Source organism: Dermacentor albipictus, chromosome 5, assembly GCF_038994185.2.
Source record: "Dermacentor albipictus isolate Rhodes 1998 colony chromosome 5, USDA_Dalb.pri_finalv2, whole genome shotgun sequence".
NCBI lineage: Eukaryota > Metazoa > Arthropoda > Arachnida > Ixodida > Ixodidae > Dermacentor > Dermacentor albipictus.
Genome location: NC_091825.1, coordinates 23,502,387 through 23,524,437, shown reverse-complemented (window position 1 = coordinate 23,524,437; position 22,051 = coordinate 23,502,387). Strand labels below are relative to the sequence as shown.

General features: G+C 50.3%; 1 protein-coding gene across 1 annotated transcript in view; it reads right to left on the bottom strand.

The window, feature by feature from the left end:
• Positions 1-22,051, bottom strand: part of LOC135898305 (microtubule-associated protein futsch-like) — a 194,666-nt gene that overhangs the window by 5,630 nt on the left and 166,985 nt on the right. The window contains exon 10 of the mRNA XM_065427186.1: positions 12,282-12,420. Within this exon, the coding sequence (XP_065283258.1) occupies positions 12,282-12,420 (139 nt within the window). The remainder of the gene's footprint in view (positions 1-12,281; positions 12,421-22,051) is intronic.

Genomic DNA, 22,051 nt, shown 5'->3' with positions numbered 1-22,051 from the left:
GGAGCTGTTAGAACCACGCCGGGTTTCTCTTGATGTTCGCAGGGTATAAAAGTAGCATCGCATGCATTAAAAAAAAAACGGCGAGCTGGGCGAGACAGAGTTGAGAGAGAGTGAAAGCAGGGTATGAAAAAAAAAACATGTGCAGCTTGGGCCACTGGTGCAAGGCTGGATTCAACAGCGCAGCTTGTGATCACCTAGACTTTACGTGGCTTGCATAAGTTGTTTGTAGGTTTTGCGCGGTTATTATAGGTTTTGCTAAGTTGTTGGTAGGCTTGGCTAAGTCGTTTCTAGGTTTTGCGAGGTTATGGTAGGTTTCGTTGAGCTGTTTCTAGGTTTTGCGAGGTATTCTAGGTTTTGCTAAGTTGTGTCGGCGGGCTTGACGCTAGAAGATTTCGAGCAGTCGCCGACCGGGATCGCTTTTTCGGTTACGTCGACTGTTCAGGCGCCGACTCTCGCGTTCATGGACTGAAACTCGGGATCCTCGACTCGGCGTCGCGTCTTCTCAGCTGTCGCTTGGGCACGGTGCTCTGGATCAGCTCGGCGGCGACGCATCGCTTCTCGCTTGGCAGTATGGCGCTCTTCCTGGTAAGCCACTTCTTCGGGCGTTCTGACTTTCTTCGGTCTTCCCATGGCAGCAGCACATACGCACTGAGTATAGGAGGCGAGAGGTGTGTCGCCGTGCCGGCCATTCCGAGCTTTTACTCGCCTGTGACATCACGACCCCGCTCTACGCGCATGGGGTGCGAGGAGGTTACGTGGTTTGGTGCTCTCGCAGGTGGTTGCTAGGCAACGCAATACGGCGCGCCGCTGGGCTGAGTTTTCTGGCAAAGCTCCACGGCGAAACTATAAGCTTAAACAGCTCCGCTGTTAATGGACGACCGCACGCCATGTTTCATCCTAGACGCCAGCGCTCGTTTATCCCCTGGTGGAACAATTTCATCGCTAACGGGTGTAGGTTTCCGCCGCCGCTTCCAGTCGCGCCCGCGTTAAGTTCGCGCTGCGCGGGAAACGTCTCTTTTTTACAACGGCGCCTCTTCGGATGACCGGAAATTATTATTGTGTTGTTAACTGTCACGACAGCAACGTAAACACGAAAGGGTTGATGCTACCAGTGAAATTCTGCCGATTCACAAGAAAATAGAACGAACAAAGCAGACGACAGACATGGATTACTGCGGTGCGCCGGGCGAAGTAAACAACTGGCAAACGAAGTAAGCTCGTTCATTGATCACTCCAGCGTGCACGCCGGTTTTTGTATGTAACCCACATGAATTTAATAATTACTCGGTACATAATCCTTTTATTCATATAAAAATTTTAAGTACTTCAACGAGCGCTTGTCCTGTCTTCTTTCTCGTGTTTCGTTTGTACGTGCGCTGCTTAACAATGGAAGCCACTTTTGTTGTATGCGTTAGCAGTGGCCGAAGTTCACGCACGTCGAGAAATTGAATATGTGCACGCTGCACTGAACATAACCGGAGTTTATTCCTGCATCACCACTGCACAGATCGATTGAGTTACTGGACGATATACGCCCGCGTCTTGGTCGCGCCGGCATTGCTGAGCAGCAATGATTACTAATACTTTCAGCTTGTGTCTCTAGAGCACTGTTATAAAATGGCCAAGCTGTCTATATATTGCTGCCTCTATTCCATATTGTAGGGGACGTACTAGTTAAAGTTGTGTGCGCATGCCGTACGTACTTGTGCTATGCAGCGACATATTCGGTTGGTTTCCTCACAGTGTCGATGGAATTCCGTTGTCGCCATCAGAGACAACAAGCATTTGTAACAAGCATAATGTGAGAAACTGCAAAAATGACTTTAGCTCGTATGTGCCGCATCGTATGTACCGACTATTTTTCCGGCGGCATATACGATGTCTTTTCCAATTAACTGCTCAACGTCACTTACTTGGTTAAGCAAACAAGAGACGTTGCCCTTTCGCCGCATTGCAGCCATAAAAATAATCGTCAAGTGTACCGATCTTCTTAAAGGCAAATAGAAGCGTGTACAGTCTGTTTAACACTTAGGGGATAACTCGGAACGTATTGCATCGCGATGCGACAGGCAATGGAGTCGTGCAGCGGCAGCAGCTCGAGCAGGCGCAGACGCTCGAGGGGCTGAGTAGTGATCTGCGTCGTCTGCTACGGCGGCGCGCGCGGGCACCATTGTCGGGAAGCGTGCTACTGTCCGGGACAGTGCATCGATTTCATCGGTACTGCGGCAACTGAGCTGATAGTTTTTACTAAATGTTGTGCGTCGCCAAACTCTGAGCCTTCATTGGCGATTATGCAGTCCCACAAACTTCTTTTGACAGCATGCTTAGTTTGTTCTTTCGAAAGGCCGGGGTACTGAGCGCGTGCACGTATATTTATTCACTGTGTGTGCTACCGTGATGAGCAGCGACAAAACGCACCAAGATGTGCGCGTAACGTGCTCAGTCTTTGTTTGACTGGAAAGGAAAACAAAGCACACAACAATGATAACTATGGGGGTCGAACACGATGAAACACACGGATACGATTAAAGAAATGTTTTAGGTTAAGACAATGAGCTGGAAGTGATTTTTCTCGACAATCATTCACTACACCAGACAGACCCTGCCCACCGGCGAGGAATTGGACACGTCACGCTCGGAACTTCACTTAGTATCTCGTCATGTCCCCAGCGGCAGCGATGACAGCGCTCATCCTGGAAGGCAGTGTAGTGTAGAATGACTTGATCAGGGATGTGCTCATTCGCAGCTGCAGAGTGAAACTCGGCAGAACAACCTGCGTAGTGTACTGTGTTCTACTTTAGTCTTAAATTTATCCTGTTGCTCTTTCTTTCCTCTTTCCTCTCTTCCTTCCTATCAAGCTTCCATTTCTGTGTTGCTGTCACCTCCCTTCAGAAGAGTAGGCAGGCGTTGTGCCCCTTCCGGTGGCAGTTTCCAGCCTGCTCCTCGCTTTCCCTTTCCTGTTAATTGTGTATATGTGTATATGTGTTCAAAACAAATATTAATAATAATAAATTCACAGCACGTCTCATTCGCTGACGATGGTGAATCGAAGCTTATCCTTGGCGATTGATAGAGGGGATGGTGCGGCAGCGATACTTTCAACGAACCCCACACATTTTAAATGATGTTAGCACCCGGGAATTGAGGCGGCCTCTCCAAGAGAGTGACTGCGCGCTCTTCCAGCAGTACTTGCACAACACGAGCAGTCTGGATCGGCGACCTATCGCGTTACAATATATAGTCGCCTTCGAGAAACGGGCCGTCAAGAATGTGTGGAATCAGTACGTCGTCTATGACTGGCCTGCAGCGATGAACTTACCTTCGACGCGTATCAGTCAGTGGGCATCGCACAACGCTTAGTAAAGAATACCGGCTCATTTGACGCAATAACGACGAGATCGGCGCCCTGCAACTGACAGTAGAACGTTTCCCGACAATGCGGGAAGCGCGCGCCGCCGTAGCAGGCGACGCCGTTCAAGATCCCGCCCCTCAAGCGTTTGCGCGAGCTGCTGCCGCCGACTGACTCAAGCGCTCGCCGCCTCGCGATGTAATGCGCTCCGAGTTTTCCCCCAAATGTGAAACAGACTGTGAATCACCCTTCGAATGAAATGTCCACGCGCACACACATAGGCACACACCACACGCGGCACGAAACGTGTCCAAACACGCGCAGTGCAGGAGGCAAATCAAGGCGGTGTGAACGAGAAGTGGGAGAGGGGTACCACCCGCTAATAGAATTTTGCTTCGCATGCGGCGCTCTCAACGCCGGCGCAGTAGAGTCACTGGGAAAAATTTCAGAGTACCGCAAAGGTCGGAATTTGACTAGCAACACTGAGCGGCCACCGCCATATACCTTCCAAGCCGACTGCGTCGCGGGAAGGCCGCCGTGTTGGAAGAGCTTGATATTCGATGACACATCGGATTGAGTGTTTACTGAAGTACAAATACTTTGTGCTCAGAGATAATGGTATCATAATATCACAATATCTGAAGACCTCAACTGGACTCATCATATCACAAATATTTGCTCTGCCACTGTAAAAAAGCTGCGGTTCCTACATCACAATTTAAAGCTCGATCCAGCCCCCGTAAAGTTAACAGCATATTTACCAATAGTAAGGCTTACACTGCAATATGCAAGGCTCATATGGGACCTTTACCAAAAAGGATTAGACTTATTCTCTCAAAGTACTCCCCTACTGATTCTGTAAAAGAGATGCTGCAAGAATTAAATTTATCCCCCCCCCCCCTCTTGGAACGCCGTCCCGTAGCCAGACTGAATTCCTTGTTTTCGCTTTCTGAAAATATATTTAACACTGATACCTAATTCCACTACAGTCCAGAGTCTACGAAGTGACCACCGCAAGGAACTTTCTATTCCCCCAGCCTCGTGTGAGCACATACGCATACAATCTTTTCCCTAGAACTGTAAAAAACTAAAATACTTTACCGGATGCAATATATAATTCTCAAACTGTAGAACATTTCGAAACCAACATAAATGAATCCTCATGGTCTAACTTATCCAATGAAAGTTTAGAATGTAGAATTGTGATCTATAATTTTGTAATGTATATGATGTAACATGTATTATGTAAGTTGTAGACTGTAGCATCGTCATGCATTTTTCGGCTATACATTGCTACTGTATTTATGTAATGGTTGATTTTGTATCACATTTATACCCCACCCCTGCAACGGCCCAATCGGCCAACAGCACTTGCAAGAAAATGTAACCACGGGTCTGTAGTCTTTCAATAGGAAAGCGTATACTACAGCAGAAAGCAGTTCATTGAAGCTTCTTGTTGTCCCGGTAATTGCCGAGCATATTACACAATTAGAGACTGGATAACAGGGATGCTTAATAAAGTAACAGCTATAATATAGTCACTTTGTACGTTTTCTAAGATGTGACCATAGTTAGGCATACGCACTGCTTTCAACTTCCTTAGCCCACCTTTAAATAAAATGCGCTTGAGTTGTTCGTTGCTTTTAATGGACAGCTAAGTATACTACGGATATGGGATAATTCATCGATGTATAGTGGAAACAGTGTTATGTCTTTATTTTTATATTTAGGCTGTTGGGAAAAAGCCACCAGGGGGCCGAGTGGAGCGGACGCGCTTCGCATGGGCTGCTGCTTTTATCGTGAGTTATTGCGGTTAACCTTAACCAACCTTCACGATTTTGTGCCACTGAACTCAACAAGGCAATCGGCATCGAAAGTCGCCAGAATTACCACGGTGAGTGGATTTGTTTACCTTGACGCACCGAGCAACGAGCACCTCGGCATATTCGAACACCGTTCTCCGAACGCCGCACGCGCCCCAGGAGCGGGCCCGCGTGGCCTCGCGAGCACCGAGAATGGCAGGGGAAACGAACGGCAGTGCTCACGAAATGGACATGGAGAGCAATAGAACAATAGCCAAGACTCCACAGCGGTCCAGAGCAACATGGAATTCGATGAGAACAGCGGCAAGACGCTGAGTCAAGCTGGCCCATGGTTCCAAGCAATCAAGGCAAGAAAAAACAAGAAGGCGCCGAACGAGGACCGCATACAAGAGAGAGGAAAGCAAGAAAACCCCCAGAACCAGCAAGGAGGACTGAGCGCGAGGAGCAACCCGAGAGTAGAAGCAAGCATGCAAGCCACCAGCAACCACCAACGGCAGCAAGATCAGGGAAGCCGAACCAACGGCAAGCCACCGCCGCGACGCGTGACGCCGCCGCTGCCAGAGAACGATTACAAGGTGGTATACCGACCAAGAACCGGCATGAAACTGTCAAGCTGGCCGGACGAGAAGATCACCGAAGGACTTGCAAGGGCAAGTGGTTCCCCTTTCAAAGAATTTTGCGCGAACGTAACCATCCAAACGCAGTGGAAGCAGAACCTGATAATTGCCAGCACCGCAGACGAGGACTACGCACTGAAACTCGGTTCCATCAACGGCATCGAACTTGGGGCGGCCACATACGAGATGACGCCGTACATCAAACCGCTCCCAGGAACAGTACGTGGAGTCGTGCACGGCATCACTGCGTGTACGACGGAGAAACGACTTGCGGAACTGCTGGCAGCCAACAACTGTGGCATCCTGCATGCGAGGATGCTCGGCAAATCCACCTCAGCAGTTATCACCTTCGAAGGTCCGCACATCCCTTTCTATGTGAAGGTGGCCGGCTCGTACACACGTTGCCGCCCATACCGCAGATCGGTACAGTATTGCAAGGCCTGCGGAGAAATCGGCCACCGGCAGGACGTATGCCCCAACCCAGACAAACACATTTGCAACAGGTGCGGGGTGCAGAACCCACAAACAGATCATGATTGCCAGTTGCAGTGCAAACTATGTGGGCTACCTCACGAGACGGCAAGCAAGGAGTGCGAGAAAAGGCTCAAGCCAAGACCCCCACCCCTGTACGTGAGGGAGAGAAGTAAATCAAGAGGCCGACAACCACCTATAACAAGGGAGACAAGTTCAAGCTCCTCGGAATATCGAACAAGTAAGCCACAGCAAGAACAGCAGAAGATCAGCTGGGCGGAAGTGATAGCCAGTTCCAAGTCGACAAACGACCAATTTCCCTCACTGCCGACACAAGAGCGAAATTCAAGATACGAGGAAACCATCGCCTCCCTCAGAAGGCAAAACGCCGACCTGATGAAGCGGAATGAAGTGCTAATGAAGCGTCTAGAAGAGCAAGAAGGACGTCAGGAGGAACGGGACAAAAGAGCTCAGGCCAGGGAACAAGCCCTGGAGAGGAAGCTCCAACATCTCATTGAGCAATTGCAAAAACAGCAGACACCGACCATAACGCCAACGCCGCCGAGGGAACATACTCCCCCGATAGAGGACCTAGAATCGGGAATAGAGTACAAGGTGAACAAGGCCCGAACCGAAGACAAGACCGAACTGAGAAATGAATTCCGAGCCGAACTGGCTCAGGCCGTCGACACCATAAGCAAGTCTGTGGCAGCCACCGTCCAAGCAGCCTTACAAACGCTCCGCCAGGAGATCAACCAGATGGGCAACGAGCTCAACCAACGCATCTCCATCCTAGAAAGGGAAAAAGAGCAGGCAAGGAAAAAGCCAAAATACCCCATCAGAGAAGCCCAGATGAACGAGACTCTGGGAAGCCAAGATGGCGAATAAAATAGCAAAGAAGAAAGAAGCGACCGAAACCCTCAAAATTTGGCAGTGGAATTGCAGAGGAATAAATCGGAAACGGCAAAATTTACTTCACCTATGCACCCTACACCAACCTGACGTCATCGCGTTACAGGAAACAGAGACAAATAATATTACGATGCGTGGCTACAAAACGCACATTGCCCAAGGAAGGACCAGGACCGCCGTCCTCATCAAGAAGCACTACACGACGCAGCAGCACGAAATCAACCACAGAATCGAGCACACTCTGATTGAGCTGGTTCCTCCCAAGAAAACCCTGCAGAGCCTCTACATCCTGAATGTATACAGTCCTCCGCGCGACACGCTAAAGGACTTGGACAAGTTACTGAGAGAAGTGAAGAAAGTCACCGACGGTCAGAAACTTCTCGTGGTGGGCGACTTTAACGCTCCACACGTGGCTTGGGGCTACCGATCAACCAACAAGAAGGGTATGGACGTGCACAACGCGGCACAACACCACCAGCTGACGTTGTGGACCGATCCTCTAATACCAACTAGAATCGGCAACAGTGTCTCCAGAGACACCAGCCCAGACCTGACCTTCTCCACTGGCTTCAGGCAAGTCGAGTGGTCGAGACTGGACGAGACTCTGGGCAGCGACCATCATATCATCCAGACCGAAATCATGCACCACAAAACCCCTGTGAGATTAGGTCAAGCCAAAATTACAGACTGGCCTGCTTTCCGCAAAGATGAACACCCCAGCAGCCTAGAGAACATCGAGGAGTGGACCAAGAACGTGATGGACTTGGTTACCAAGTACACAAAGACCATCCAACTCACTGCGGACAATCCCGAAGTCGACCCACACCTACTTCACCTCTGGGAGGCCAGGCGAGGACTTTTGAAGAGATGGAAGAAGCAGAAGAGAAACCGCAAACTCAAGATCCGCATTGCCGCAATCTCGCGGCAGGCGGAGGAGTATGCTGAAAAACTCGGACGTCAGAACTGGAATCAAGTGTGCGACCAGTTACAGGGAACCCTCAGCAACCGAAAGACCTGGGCCATTTTAAAGACCCTTCTGGCGAAGACGGAATCAAAAACTGTCACGGGGCAACACATACAAAGACTTATACACAACTTCCAGGGAACCGAAGAAGAAGCGCTCGAAGCCATCACTGCGAAATACATCGGAGACGAGCAACAACGGAAGACGCAGCCAGTCATTCACCCGGAGTACGAGGGGGAACCCAATCCGGATTTAGACCAACCTTTCACCAAGTCGGAGATCGTGGCAGCCATAAGAAATCTCACAAGAAACACGACGCCCGGCAGGGATAAAATTAACAACAAGACCCTCCGTAACCTGGACGACGGGGCGACGGAGAGTTTGCTAAAGTATATCAATGAAAGCTGGGAGACGGGCAGTATACCGGCTTCCTGGAAGCACGCGGACGTAATGATGATCCCGAAACCCGGCAAGCCCATCAACCTACAGAACCTGCGTCCGATCTCTCTTACGTCATGCGCGGGAAAACTCTTCGAGCACATGGTCCACAATCGTCTCTCGCCCTACCTGGAAGAAGGTGGGCACCTGCCGAACACTATGTTCGGTTTCCGGCCTAACCTCTCCACCCAGGACATTCTACTTCAGCTTAAAGAAGAAGTCATCGACGGCCTCAGCACATGCCACAAGAGTGCCATCCTGGCACTCGACGTGAAGGGAGCCTTCGACAACGTCTCACACGAAGCAGTGCTGAACAGCCTACAACATACCAACTGCGGACGGCGGACATACAACTACGTCCGGGACTTCCTGACGGGTAGAACGGCGACCATAGGCCTGGGGAATCTCAGGACCAAGAAGTTCCCAGTACCGCAGAAAGGAACCCCCCAGGGGTCGGTGATCTCCCCGTTGCTGTTCAATATAGCGATGAGGGGATTGCCGAACCTCTTGGAGAACATCAGGGGTATCCGTCACGCAATATATGCAGACGACCTGACCATGTGGACGTGCACGGGATCGGCGGGCGAACAACAAGACGCCCTGCAGGAAGCCATCGACAGGACCGAGCATTATCTACACCACTGCGGTCTTTCATGCGCGCCGGAAAAGTCGGAGCTCCTGATCCTCAAAAAGAGGACAAGAGGGCGGCCTCCGCAGGACACACCTGACCCAACGTTGACACTAAATGGAGTCAACATACCCAAGGTGGACACACTTCGTATTCTGGGCCTCACTTTCCAGAAGGACGGTGCCGGTCTCGCCGCCATTAAAAAACTGCAAGCGACAGTTATCCAAGTCGCGCACTTGGTGCGAAGAGTGACAAACAAAAAGCACGGCCTGAAAGAGCAGGACACAATCAGATTAATACAAGCCCTGATAATCAGCAGAGTCACTTACGGCACCCCGTACCTGGGTCTCAAGAACAGCGAGAGAGACAAATTGAACACCCTAATACGAAAAACCTACAAGCTGGCACTGGGGCTTCCACCGACGACGTCGACGGAGAAGCTGCTCAGCCTGGGCATACACAATACTTGGGAGGAACTTGTAGAGGCCCACAAGACCAGCCAGATAGAGCGACTCAAGCTCACCAGCACGGGTAGGGACATGCTAATAAGACTGGGCTACCCAGTCGAATATGAGTCTACAAAACAGCGGGTTCCTCTACCCCTGAGGGAGAAGATCACGGTGGCCAGCATCCCGGGAAACATGCACCCTGAATACCACAGAGAAAGGAGGCGAGCGAGAGTGAAAGCTCTACGTAAGGCCTACGAAGGACCAAAACAAGGAGAAGTCCGATACACCGACGCGGCAAAGTACAAGAACAGAGCGGCCCACGCTATCAGCGTGATCAACGGCCAAGGACAAGAGGTAGCTGCGGCCTCGGTAAACACTACAGACATCGACTGCGCGGAAGAAACGGCGATAGCCCTGGCGGCCACTACGGGCCAGCGAGAGGAAGATCTACTCACAATCATCACCGACTCGCAAACAGCATGTAGAAATTACCAAAAAGGCCGCATTTCCAAACAAGCCCTGAGCATCCTCGAAAAACGAGACAATTTTCCTGAACTGTACATTGTCTGGGCCCCGGGACACGAGTCCCTGGCGGGTAATGTAGCGGCTAATGCCGCTGCCCGAGATCACATTCTCCGGGCTATCCCACCAGGTTCACGAGCGCCGGTAGACCAACAAGATAGCGTCCCGAAAAGATACGCCGATATCCTGAGCCACTACAGGCTGAGTAGGAGGATCTATCCGCCCCCGCATCCCCAGCTGACAAGAGAAGAGGCGGTGATGTTCCGAAAACTACAGACCGGCACATTCCCGCACGGCACCCTGCTACACGCGATGTACCCTACGAGCTATACCCACAAATGCGCTTTCTGCTCTAGGCCCAATACCCTCTACCACATGGTATGGGAATGTCAGCAAAACCCATCGACACCGCCCATCACCGGACCAACCGTCGAGCAGTGGGAGGCCCAGCTGACAAGCTCGAGCCCTGAAGACCAGCATCGCCTGGTGAGCAGGGCCAAGTTATCAGCTCAGGCCCACGGCATCCTGGACTAGGGAAGCCGCCCACCTCGGACGATTTTACCGTCGGCTCATTTCTACTAATAAAGTTTATTCCTCCTAGGCTGTTGGGCCTTGTTACCTTGACTCTTTCTTTTATTGTAGCAACTGACATTGTAGGCTTATGGAGACGTTCGTATGAATATGTTCCTTCTGCTTAGTGATTTCATTTACTTGCCGGCAATCGTTCGCACTTGCTCGTATTTTGGTGTTTTACAGAGGAATGTCGTATTCGACGAGCAACTACACCGAACGTTTCCGCGCTGGCTTGTCAATGTAACGTTCATCTGGAGCGTCACAGCCCTCGCCTGCGCACGGAATATTGCGTATAGGATGCCTGGCAGTGCGAAGGATAATTTAAGCCATATGCGAGATTTCGCCTCTTGTTCGGCAACTGCCGTTTGTGCAAAAATGGCTGCCACGCTCTGGTTGGCTTAGCCAGACGGTTAGGCTTAAGAACGCCGCCACAGACTCACTGGATAAGGAAAAAGAAACTTAGAGTGACACAAACTAAGATCAAACATCAGTGCAGTGGAGAAAGTGAGCCGGTCGTGGTAGCCCCGGTGGCTATGGCGTGGCGCTGCTCAACTCGATATCGTGGGTTTGAGTCGGACCATGGCGGCCGCATTTCAAGGATGGCAAATTGCAGAAGTGCAGGTGTACTACTCGTGTACTATAATATAGGCGAATGTTAAAGTAACTCAACTGGTCAAAGTTTAAATGGAGTCGCCCGTTACGACAGGTATTAAAAGAAGGTTATCGTTTGGACACATAAAAGTCCACAATTATATTTTTAAGGAGGTGGTTGCATGTTAGATGCCCAAATAAGTGCGAAGTGGACTGCATATGGGTCTTCTAACACGAAAAGAAATACTTCTCTATTGCGGCAATGGTAGTAAGAAGGGAAAAGTCACAATAACGGCGTCTAATTAAGGGGCTATTCTCAAAAGTTTTCAACATCTATTCAACTTTTTATGTTTGCTACAATCACAGCGCCATTTCGGCAGAAGTAGTACATACTGTCCTAATATCTCTCTAGAAGCTTTAGGCGCTTCTATGTAGAGAAAATTCATGTAAATAACATAGGAATTGGGGTTCCGTAATCAAAGAGTTTCCATCGCAACTACAAGAATTACGAGCAGTGTAACACGGCGCTTGAAGTGCATCCGCGCAATAATTAAAAACAAGTTTGGGAAAAGCATGGCTTCGCGATTTGAGACCCGCGATAATAATTATAATAGCAGTAAGCACTTAAATAATCTCGCGTGGCCACTTCTGTAAAATATTGGCCCTTGATACCAGGTTTCTAACTGAACAGTGCACCACGTCGCCCACAGAACATCTATAATCTCATAGCAGTTTCAGACATATATTATTAGAAATCTATTTAGTTGCCTTTGTGCCACGCATTTATGGCCGAGCACAGTGTTTCATAATATTTATAATCATTTCGGCATGATGCCTCTCATGGAGTGGGCTTTCTTGCTAAGACTGTAACATCACTTCTCCCCTAGAAGAGGAAAGTAAAATGGCTACAGACATGGCAGAATGAACACAGTAAGTACTCTCACCGTGATCTTTCAGACTGCGGCTGCTGTGAGCTCGTAGAAGGGCCTTCTCCGGATGCCCTGACCCGTAGTGTTACGGGCGATGGAAAAGACAGACCTTTGGCATCTTGTGCCGAAGCAGCACCCGCGCCACCACCAATGCCTGAAAGAAGAAAAATTCAGCCGAACCCACCCCACGATGACTATCGACGTTCAAGGGTTTAGCGGGCAATCATGATAGCGTCACAACGTATTGCCACAGTCGAAATGAGTCATGTATTGCACGTGCTCTGCAACTGCATTCTTCTCTAGCGCTTCTAAAGGAATGATCGAGGCCAAATAGCGTTGCCACCACTAAGCCTGCGCGTGGCTTTCGAAATGCATAGCGCAGCGGAGCGTGTCACTGCTGAGAAATGCATCATGTGGCAAGCGCGCTCCTCCCGTGTTCTTTTTTGGACACACCGCGCCATCTAGTGACAAAGATGAGAAGTCCGCGCGTGGCCTTCGAGACGGGCAGCGTGGCACCCCGGTGCCTGCGAACGCTGAGAACTGTTCCCTCCCTTGCCGCATACCCAGTGGCACATACTCGGCGATCAAAGTTGCTACAGGTTCTTTAAAGGGCGGCACATTCACGGTGCATTCGTGGTGCAGCTCACTAAAGCGTTGGCGTGAAAGGCGTTCATTGAAAGGTGGCACATCCCCATTGCATTTGTGGCGCAGCCTGCTAAAGCGTCTGGTTGCTGTCCTCGAGGAGCGTCTGTGACGTGGTTTCGAGTCCGCTTAGTATCGGAAAAACTTAAGGAATCTTTTTTCGTCATTGTAGAGCGAAGCATTACAAATGGCACAGGGCTAGTTACGCATGTTGGCGTCAAAGGCGTTCATTGAGGAGTGATGAACTCGCACTGTCACATATACAGTGCCACAGGTTGGCATAAGAGAGATTCATGAAGACCACGAGCACAAACCGAGGGGCGCATACCCCGCACTCCAGATCGGCATCAAAGAGTTTCCCTGAAGAACGGTATCTACCCAGTACCGCATCTATAGGGACCAATGTCGGCGTAAAAGAGATTCGTTGGAGGTCAGCGCGTATGTAGACGTTGCGGCATACTCAGTGACCGCAGTTGACACGGCGGTTGGTTTCAATTCCTGTTCGCCGTTTCTTCTGCACAGCAGCCCAATGAGCTACCCGTTCGACCATGGACAACTTAGTGACCCAGGTAAGCGGGAAAATGGTTAGAGTCTTAGAAGGATAATCCCTGAGGTAAGTGCGTGTTCAACCGGCCAGCATCCCAACGTATTAAAACTTCGTGAAGTACTTTAATAATGTCACCACAGTAAGAAAATGCCCCCTGGATAACGCCTGAGAAAGAGCAAAATCAAAGATCAGAAGGTCAAAGGACAAGGCGAAAACTTCACGCACTTTGTGGTACCCATCTCTGGGCCGTTATCTAATCTCTTTCCCGGTAATTTGGCTCACTGGTCAGTCCATGATCCAATGGGTAGACAATGAGGCCCCTGTACTAATATAAAGGTCCTCGGACTACCGTGTTTCTACGTTCTTATACAAAACTCATTCACCTGCGAAAAGTCGTATTGAAACTCTGCTGTTGTCAGGCGCATTGTTAAAGAAATGTGTAGGCTTTGAGCTTCATTTTTAAATAGTTACCTATTTTTGCCAATATTTGCAGAATGTATCAAGTGTCAAGTATTGTATTTTCCAGAATTGCTACAATGAAATTTCTTTTCCCGAATTCAACAAATTTGATTCGAAATATTGCCTTGAATGCATTATTAGAGCCGTTCAATGTTTTTTATACGCATTTCAATAGCGTAATAGGGTCACAATTAATAGGGTAATGTGACCAGAAATAGGGCCACAGTTGAAAGCTCTTAAACTGCGCAAGAGCTTGTTTAGCCACCCTTCGTTCGTGTTTCCTGTGTTTGTTTCTTAACACTTAATAATTTGAAATTACGACGGAGTTGGATATAATGCGCCCTTTCATTAGAAGGATGGGTTACCTCAGACATACACTCTAGTAAAGCTACGCTTAGAGATACATATTGACAAAATTGTTAGGAAAAAGTTATATCGCTCTGCTCACAAACTGTTAATAAAAAGATTCGTTTTCAAATAATACGTGTGCATTATTTTACGTGCTTAAGAAATACGTAAAGGAATTACGTACGTATCATTATAAACAAATGTTGACGGAGAAAGTAGAAATCAAAGTCCTAATGCTAATCGGCAGATAAACCCAGCAGGGTAGAGCAAAACATTTGCATCGTAGGGTTCACCGACGGTGCCACGTGGCCCCGCTAAGCGGTCGACGGTTTCAGCCGGCGCCTTGCTGCCGGCCTCCAAAGAAGACAAAAAATAAAGTGGGGCGGTGCGTTTTCGATGCGCAGGCGTGGGACGCGCAGTTCAGTTCTATAATCCTGCTACGCTGGGCCCCTTGTTCTGGCCCTACGCTACGACTCCTTCGTTCCCGAAAGTATAACAATCGGGAGTTAGAAGCCCCAGTGGGCCAGCGTAGACGCCACTGTGCATGTTGTACCACGCATGCGCACCGACGTCTACGCTTGGCCACTGAGCTATTACTCTGACTAAATCTCCCCAGTTTAATTACCAAGCGTAATCGAAGTTCCATCACATCAAGAAATCTACGGCCGATTCCAGATTGTTCATCTCCCGTTCTGGACACGAAAAGTGTGTTCCAAGCAAAACAACAACCACAATAAAGTGCTGGTAGAGTCAGAAGTATTCAGCGTCGATTTATTCATTTGGTATGTAATAAGGAATTAACCAAATGTAAGTATTCAAGCTATCAAGCTGGGAAGGCTTAGGAGTAAGGATCGACGGCAAATATCTCAGTAACATTCGGTTTGCAGATGACATTGTTCTATTCAGCTACACTGCAGACAAGTTACAGCAAATGATTGAGGACCTTAACAGAGAGGGTGTGAGAGTGGGGTTGAAGATTAATATGCAGAAGACAAAGATAATGATGAATAGCCGGGCATAGGAATAGGAGTTCAAGATCGCCAGTCAGCCCCAAGTCAGTCACTCACAGCGGACCTTGATGGTGAGAAAGAAATTAACAGAAGAATAATGATGGGTTGGGGCACATTCGGCATACATTGTCAGCTCATGACTCGAAGCATACCATTAACACTGAAAAGGAAGGTGTACAATCGCTGCATTTTACCGGTGCTGACATATGGGGCAGAGACTTGGAGACTGACAAAGATGCTTGAGAACAAGTTAGGCTTCGCGAAAAGAGCAATGGAACGGAGAATGCCAGGCATAACGTTAAGAGACAAACAGAGAGCGGTGTAGAGTGCAAACCGGTATAACCGATATTCTCATTTACATTTGACACGTGTACTTGCTTCTCTCTATCGGCTGACAAACCGCGTTTCCCTGTCTAACAAATGTCATTGCACAGCGCAGGATGCGCTTGCATGTATGAGAACTTTGTAGAAAGTTATTGATTGTTATATCCGCTGTGTGTTTCCCCGAACCTTGCTTAATCTTATTTCATCGCACGACGCGAGTGATGTAGAAGTTTCTGGAAGACACGCCGGTCCCAGCAATTACTTTAGAACCTTCGATGACTGATGTATAAAAGCCGACACGCTTGACCCGCTCATCATATTTCCGACGATCTCCGACTGTGTTCGCGGCTATGGTTGTGCTTTAGGTGTAACATCCGTTTGTGGGCACAGGTTCGTTCAATAAAACGCTAGTTTTGCCATTCACCGTTTTGGTTTATTCACCGTCACTACCAAGTGACATCGGAGTGAGTAAAGAAACTTTATTGCAGGTCCGGCGAGGACGCGAACTCGTCGCACACCCGGCTAGTCCCACATCGGGTGCAACAGGTCTAGCCCAGCCGGACAGCCGGTCGCGGGTCGGAAAGCCAGAATTTGCTTTTCTAGAGCGGGGCTACCCAGAAGCGAGTCCCACTCCTCCTTGATGAACTTGGGGTATGTTGACCCGCTCTCCCAAAAATGTGCGCTAGAGTGGAGGTCTGCCCGCAGGAGGGGCAGGCGTCGTCGCGATACACGTCTGGGTGAGCTTCGTGGAGAAAGGACAGACACGGATACGTGCTGGTCTGCAGAAGTCTAAGCGAAACGGCTTGCACCCTATTCAATTTGGGACGAGGGAGTGGAAGGACCCTTCTAGACATGTAGAAGAATTTAATAATCTCGTTGTGAGTAGCGGGAGCGTCGCTGTGGCCGTAGGGAGGAGGGGAGTCGCTGCTTCTTGCAGGGGAAGTGCGGTCAGTGAGGTCACGCGCAGCCTCGTTAGCAGACTCATTGAGGTTCGCGGGAGCACCCTCGACCGACCCTACGTGAGCGGGAAACCAATGGATTGAATATTGCGTGAGAGCATATCGACTCGAGATGCTAAGAAGACGAGCAGCTTGCTTGGCGATGCAACCTTTTCAAGAAGCCATAACTGCCGTTTGTAATCGCTATATATCTCGCACCCACGACCATCCAGCAGGGCGAGGGCGATGGCGGCTTGCTCGGCGACTCCGGGGTCTGAAGTGCGAATGGAGGCGCTATTGAAAATATTGCTGCTGGAGTTGATCACAACGATGGCAAAGGATTTCCCATCGCTGTACTCCACGGCGTCGACGAAGCTTGCTCTAATGTCTCGTTGCTTGATCTATTTGAGGATGGCTGCTGCTCTGGCCTTGTGTCCGCCCTTGTTACGGGTGGGATGGATGTTTGGGGGAGGTGCTAGTGCGTTCATGTGTCGAACGGTGCCGCAAAGCCATGATCCAAGCCCGAACCACGAAGACAACACCACCGTCGCCAAGCGCCAGCGAGCTAGCCGCATGCAGCAAGGACTGCCCCTCGAGCACAGACGTTTATTTGAGACTACCAGAAAGATCGTTGTCAAGTAAACGGCCACAATGGCAGCACCAACGTCCCCCATTGTGCTTCATCTTCCTAGAGAGCCACCTACATTCCGCGGAGCTTCATCGGAGCTTCATCCAGAAACCTGGCTGGAGACTTTCGAAAGAATCTCGGTTTTCAACTGGATCTGTGAGCACAAGCTGCGCCACGTGTACTTCTCTTTGGAAGTTGCCGCGAGGATGTGCTTCGTTAAGCAGGAGTCGTCCCTGGCAACGTGGGAGCTGTTCCGAAGTAACTTTCTGCGGACCATCGTGAGCACCCTCCGGAAAGAAAGGGCCGAGATTCTATTGGAAGCCCGGGTGCAGCTACCAAACGAGAATGTTGCCATGTTTACACAAGACCGTTTACAGAAGGCCGTCTATTCCACCACGCCGACCCGGAAATGTCCGGGAAAAAGAATGTCCGCCTACTCATGCGTGGTGTGAACGAGGACCTTTTTGCCGGAACACTACGAAGCCCATCGAAGACAGTCCGCAAGATTCTTCGCGAGGCCAGCAGCATCGAGAAGAGACCGGAAATGCAGAATCGGCAATTCAACCGCCGAACGAACTCAAGAAATTACGCCGGAGTTCAGTCACTGGTCACCGACGACGTGCATGAGTCTGTCAGAGCGGTCGCGGGGAAGGAGCTACAGAAGCTGTTCTCTTCGTCACAGCCTGAAATGGCTTCTATTGGCGACATCGTTCGTGAGGAGCTTCAAGAACTCAGAGTAACTACTGAATCGCTGCAGGCTCAGCCGCAAGCAATGACGTACGCCGCTGTAGCCCACCATCACGTTTATCCTCCGCGCCGACGGCAGGGCCCAGTGAAGCCACATTTCCGTCGTCCACCATCACCGCCGCCGCCGCCAGCACGCCAACACATTGCCCCAAGCAGTATTCCAAGGAAGACTGACGTTTGGCGTGCCCCTGACCACCGTCCGCTTTGCTAGCACTACGGAGAAGCCAGGCGCACCTACCGCCGATGCCCTTACCGCAAGATGGAACTACGAGGGTTCGCCATGAATGCACGTCACCTACAGGAAGGTAAACACCCACGTGACATCGCCGCCTATCTTGGTGCCACCCACTGGTGGCCTCCATGACCATGCCGTTCTTCGTCACCAGGTCGCTACTTGTCGCCGCAGCACCGCCCATACACTGGCCCAGGCTGGGGCCAGTCCGCAAACCCATATCAGGAAAACTAAAAGCAGCAACCGATGGAGCTGCGGTTGCTGTTCGTCTAAATTACGAAGGTCCTCCGCCGCCAAGGAAGACGCCGAAGAGACTATCTCGACGGCATAACAACGACACGCCGCCATGCTGGCGAAGCTTGGAAGCATAGAACGCACCGACGAAGGACCTGATGCCGCGACGTACTAGCCAGACATCAACTTGACGCAGCCGGAATCAGACGTCGAGACCTAACTAGAACGCAAAACAAAGAACCAACGTCCTCGACGTGCTCCTCGATGGCCATGCAGTCACCGCCTTAGTGGACACAGCAAGCGACTACTGCGTGATGAGCGCAGCTCTTGGCACCCAGTTGGTGAAAGTTATGACTGCATGTGAAGGTCCTCAAATGGGGACATCTGGAGGACACCTAATGAGGCCAACTGGAATTTGTACAGCAAGAATTACCGTTCATGACCAGACCTACCCTGTCACGTTCATTATCCTCCAACATTGTTCACAATACGTCATTCTAGGCATAGACTTCCTGAACCAACACGGCGCAATCATCGACCTGAAGTCGAAGTCGCTAACGCTGTCGGAAGGTCAAGCGATACACACGCCTTGAGTATGCTCAAAGGCCCGGTCAGCATCCCGCCCCGCTCCAGCATTGTCATTTCTGTCGGCACCAAAACACCTACAGACGTAGAAGGCGTCATCGCTGGTGACCAACGCTTACTACTCGACGGTGAAATTTGTGTCCCAAGAGGGATCGCTCGACTGCACGGAGGAAAAACGAAAGTGTCATTGACAAACTTCAGCCAGGAGTTCAAGCATATCAACAATGGCACAGTGATCGCATATATCGAGGAAATCCTGAAACAAGCAATGTCTTTGTCATCTTGGATTCTGCCGCATCTACAACGACGACAGTAGTTCAAGAAACAGACTTCGTCAATAATCCAAGTCTCCCCGTAATTAAGCAGCAACCGCTGAGAAGTCTGCTCCGACAATACAAAGACTGATTTTCGACGTCATCAAGGATTCAGCAAACACTAGTCGCAAAGCATCGCAATAGAACCGAAGAGCGCGCTCGACCACTCTGCCAGAGCCCTTACAGAGTTTCGACGCAAGAACGTGAACCTATAAGACAACAAGTCAACGGAATGTTGCGCCACTACATCGTCAGGCTATCCAAAAGCCCGTGGGCATCTCCTGTTGTCTTGGTGATGAAAAAGGATGGAAGCCAACGTTTCTGCGTCTAATTATCATCGAGTGAACAAGATCACTAAGAAGGCTGTATACCCGCCTCCCACGCACAGACTGCGCATTGGTTCGGTTCTGCAATGCTAGATACTTCTCGTCGATGGATTTGAAGTCTGTCTACTGGCAAATGGAAGTCGACAAGAGAGATCGTGAAAAGACCGCCTTCATCACACCAGACGGCCTCTACGAGTTCAAGGTCATGCCATATTCGGAGCGTGCTCGGCGCCTGCAGCGTTCCAGCGCGTCATGGACATGATGCTAGCAGGATTGAAGTGGCAGTCGTGTCTTCTATACTTTAATGACGTCGTTGTCTGCGCCGGCAATTTTGATGATCACCTTAGGCGGCTTGCGCCAGTATTAGAGACGATCAAGTCATCAGGGCTCACTCTGAAGCGGGAAAAGTGCCGCTTCGCTTACCAGCTTCTGTTCCTAGGCCACGTCATCAGCAAATCTCGTACACGCCCCAATCCGCAGAAGACAGCCGCCATCGCAGAGTGGCCGCAGCCCATCGACACGAAGGCAGTGCGTAGATAACTTGGCATGTGTGCTTAGTACAGGCGCTTTGTCCGGGACATATCACGTATGGCTGAGCCGATGACATATCTAACTAAATGTGATGTCGAAATCAAATGGCAAACGCAGCAGGCCAACGCATTTCAAGAGCTCAAACAACGCATGCAGTCGTCGTCGGTACTTGCCCGCTTCAACGATGACGCCGATACCAAAATCCACACTGACCCCAGTAGCCAGTAGTCCAGAGGAAAGACGGACTTGAACGTGTGATAGCTTACGCTAGCTGGTCGTTGTCAAAAGCGGAAGGCAATTACTCTACAACCGAAAAAGAATGCCTCACCATCATTTGGGCTACATCAAAATGTCGCCATTACCTATATGGCAGGCCATTCAAAGTCGTCAGCGACCATCACGCGTTTTGTTGGCTAGCTAACTTAAAGGTACCCTTCAGGACGGCTGGTGAGGTGGAGCCTCAGACTGCAAGAATATGACATCACGGTAATCTACAAGTCCGGACGAAATCACTCAGACGCCAACTGCCTATCACACGCCCCCATTGATCCACCGCCGCAAGATGACAAGGATGACGACGCCTTCCTCGGAATAATAAGCGCGGAAGACTTCACTAAACATCAGCGAGCAGACCCGGAGCTAAAAGGCCTCGTCGAGTATTTGGAAGAGAACACCGACGTTGTCCCTAGGACATTTAAGAGTGGATTGTCTTCGTTCAAATTACAAAATAACCTGCATGTAAAGAACTTCTCATCAGTCCGCGCCAGCTACCTTCTTGTTCCGTCAGTGCTGCGTCCGGAAGTACTGTACGCCCCTACATGACGGTCTAACCACTGGGCACCCAGGATTCTACCGAACGCTGTCGAGGATACAGAAAAAGTATTACTGTCCGCGTCTGTACGCCGACATCACCCGTTACGTGAAGACATGCCGAGACTGTCAGCGACGCAAAACACCACCGACAAGGCCAGCAGGATTACTACAGCCGATCAAACCTCCTCGCCGACCATTCCAGCAGATCGGGATGGACTTGTTGGGACAGTTTCCAGCGTCAACATCCGGAAATAAGTGGATCGTCATGGCGACGGACTATCACACCCGCTTCGCTGAAACTAAAGCTCTACCAAAGGGCAGCGCAGCCGAAGTGCCGAAATTTTTCGCCGAGAACATTCTGCTGCGACATGGTGCCCCAGAAGTCCTCATGACCGACAGAGGGACGGCCTTTACAGAGGAGCTCACCCAAGCGATTCGGCAATACAACCAGACAAGCCACAGGAGGCAACTGCCTACCACACCTTAGACGAACGGTCTTACGGAGCGCCTGAATTACACACTCGCTGCCGTGCTATCAATGTACTTCGACGTCGAACACAAGAACTGGGATGCCATACCGTCGTATGTAACTTTCTCTTGCAACACGGCGGCGCTAGAAACAACAAAGGTCACGCCGTTCAAGCTGGTTTACGGCAGGAACCCGAAGAAGAGTCTTGACGCCATGCTGCCGCAGCCTAACGGACGAAGGTGATCTTGACGTCGTTGCCTATCTCCAGAGCGCCGAAGACACGCGACAGCTCGCCCGCCTACGCATCAAAAACCAGCAGAGTACCGACAGCCGACACTACAACCTTCGACGACGCTACGTCGAGTAACAGCCCGGCAACCGCAGTTGGGTTTCGACCGAAATACGCCAACGAGGACTTAGCGAGAAGCTTTTACAACGCTATTTCGGTCCCTACAAGATCATCCGACGCATTGGCGTACTCACCTATGTGGTCGTACCAGACGGTATTTGCTATCACAGTGGCGCCGCTCACGACCAGAAATAGTCCATGTTGTGCGCCTTAAGCCTTTCTACCAGCGCTAAGGAACTTTGGGACTTTGCGTCGCTGATCTTGGGACTTTCTTCTTTTTTTCACTGTG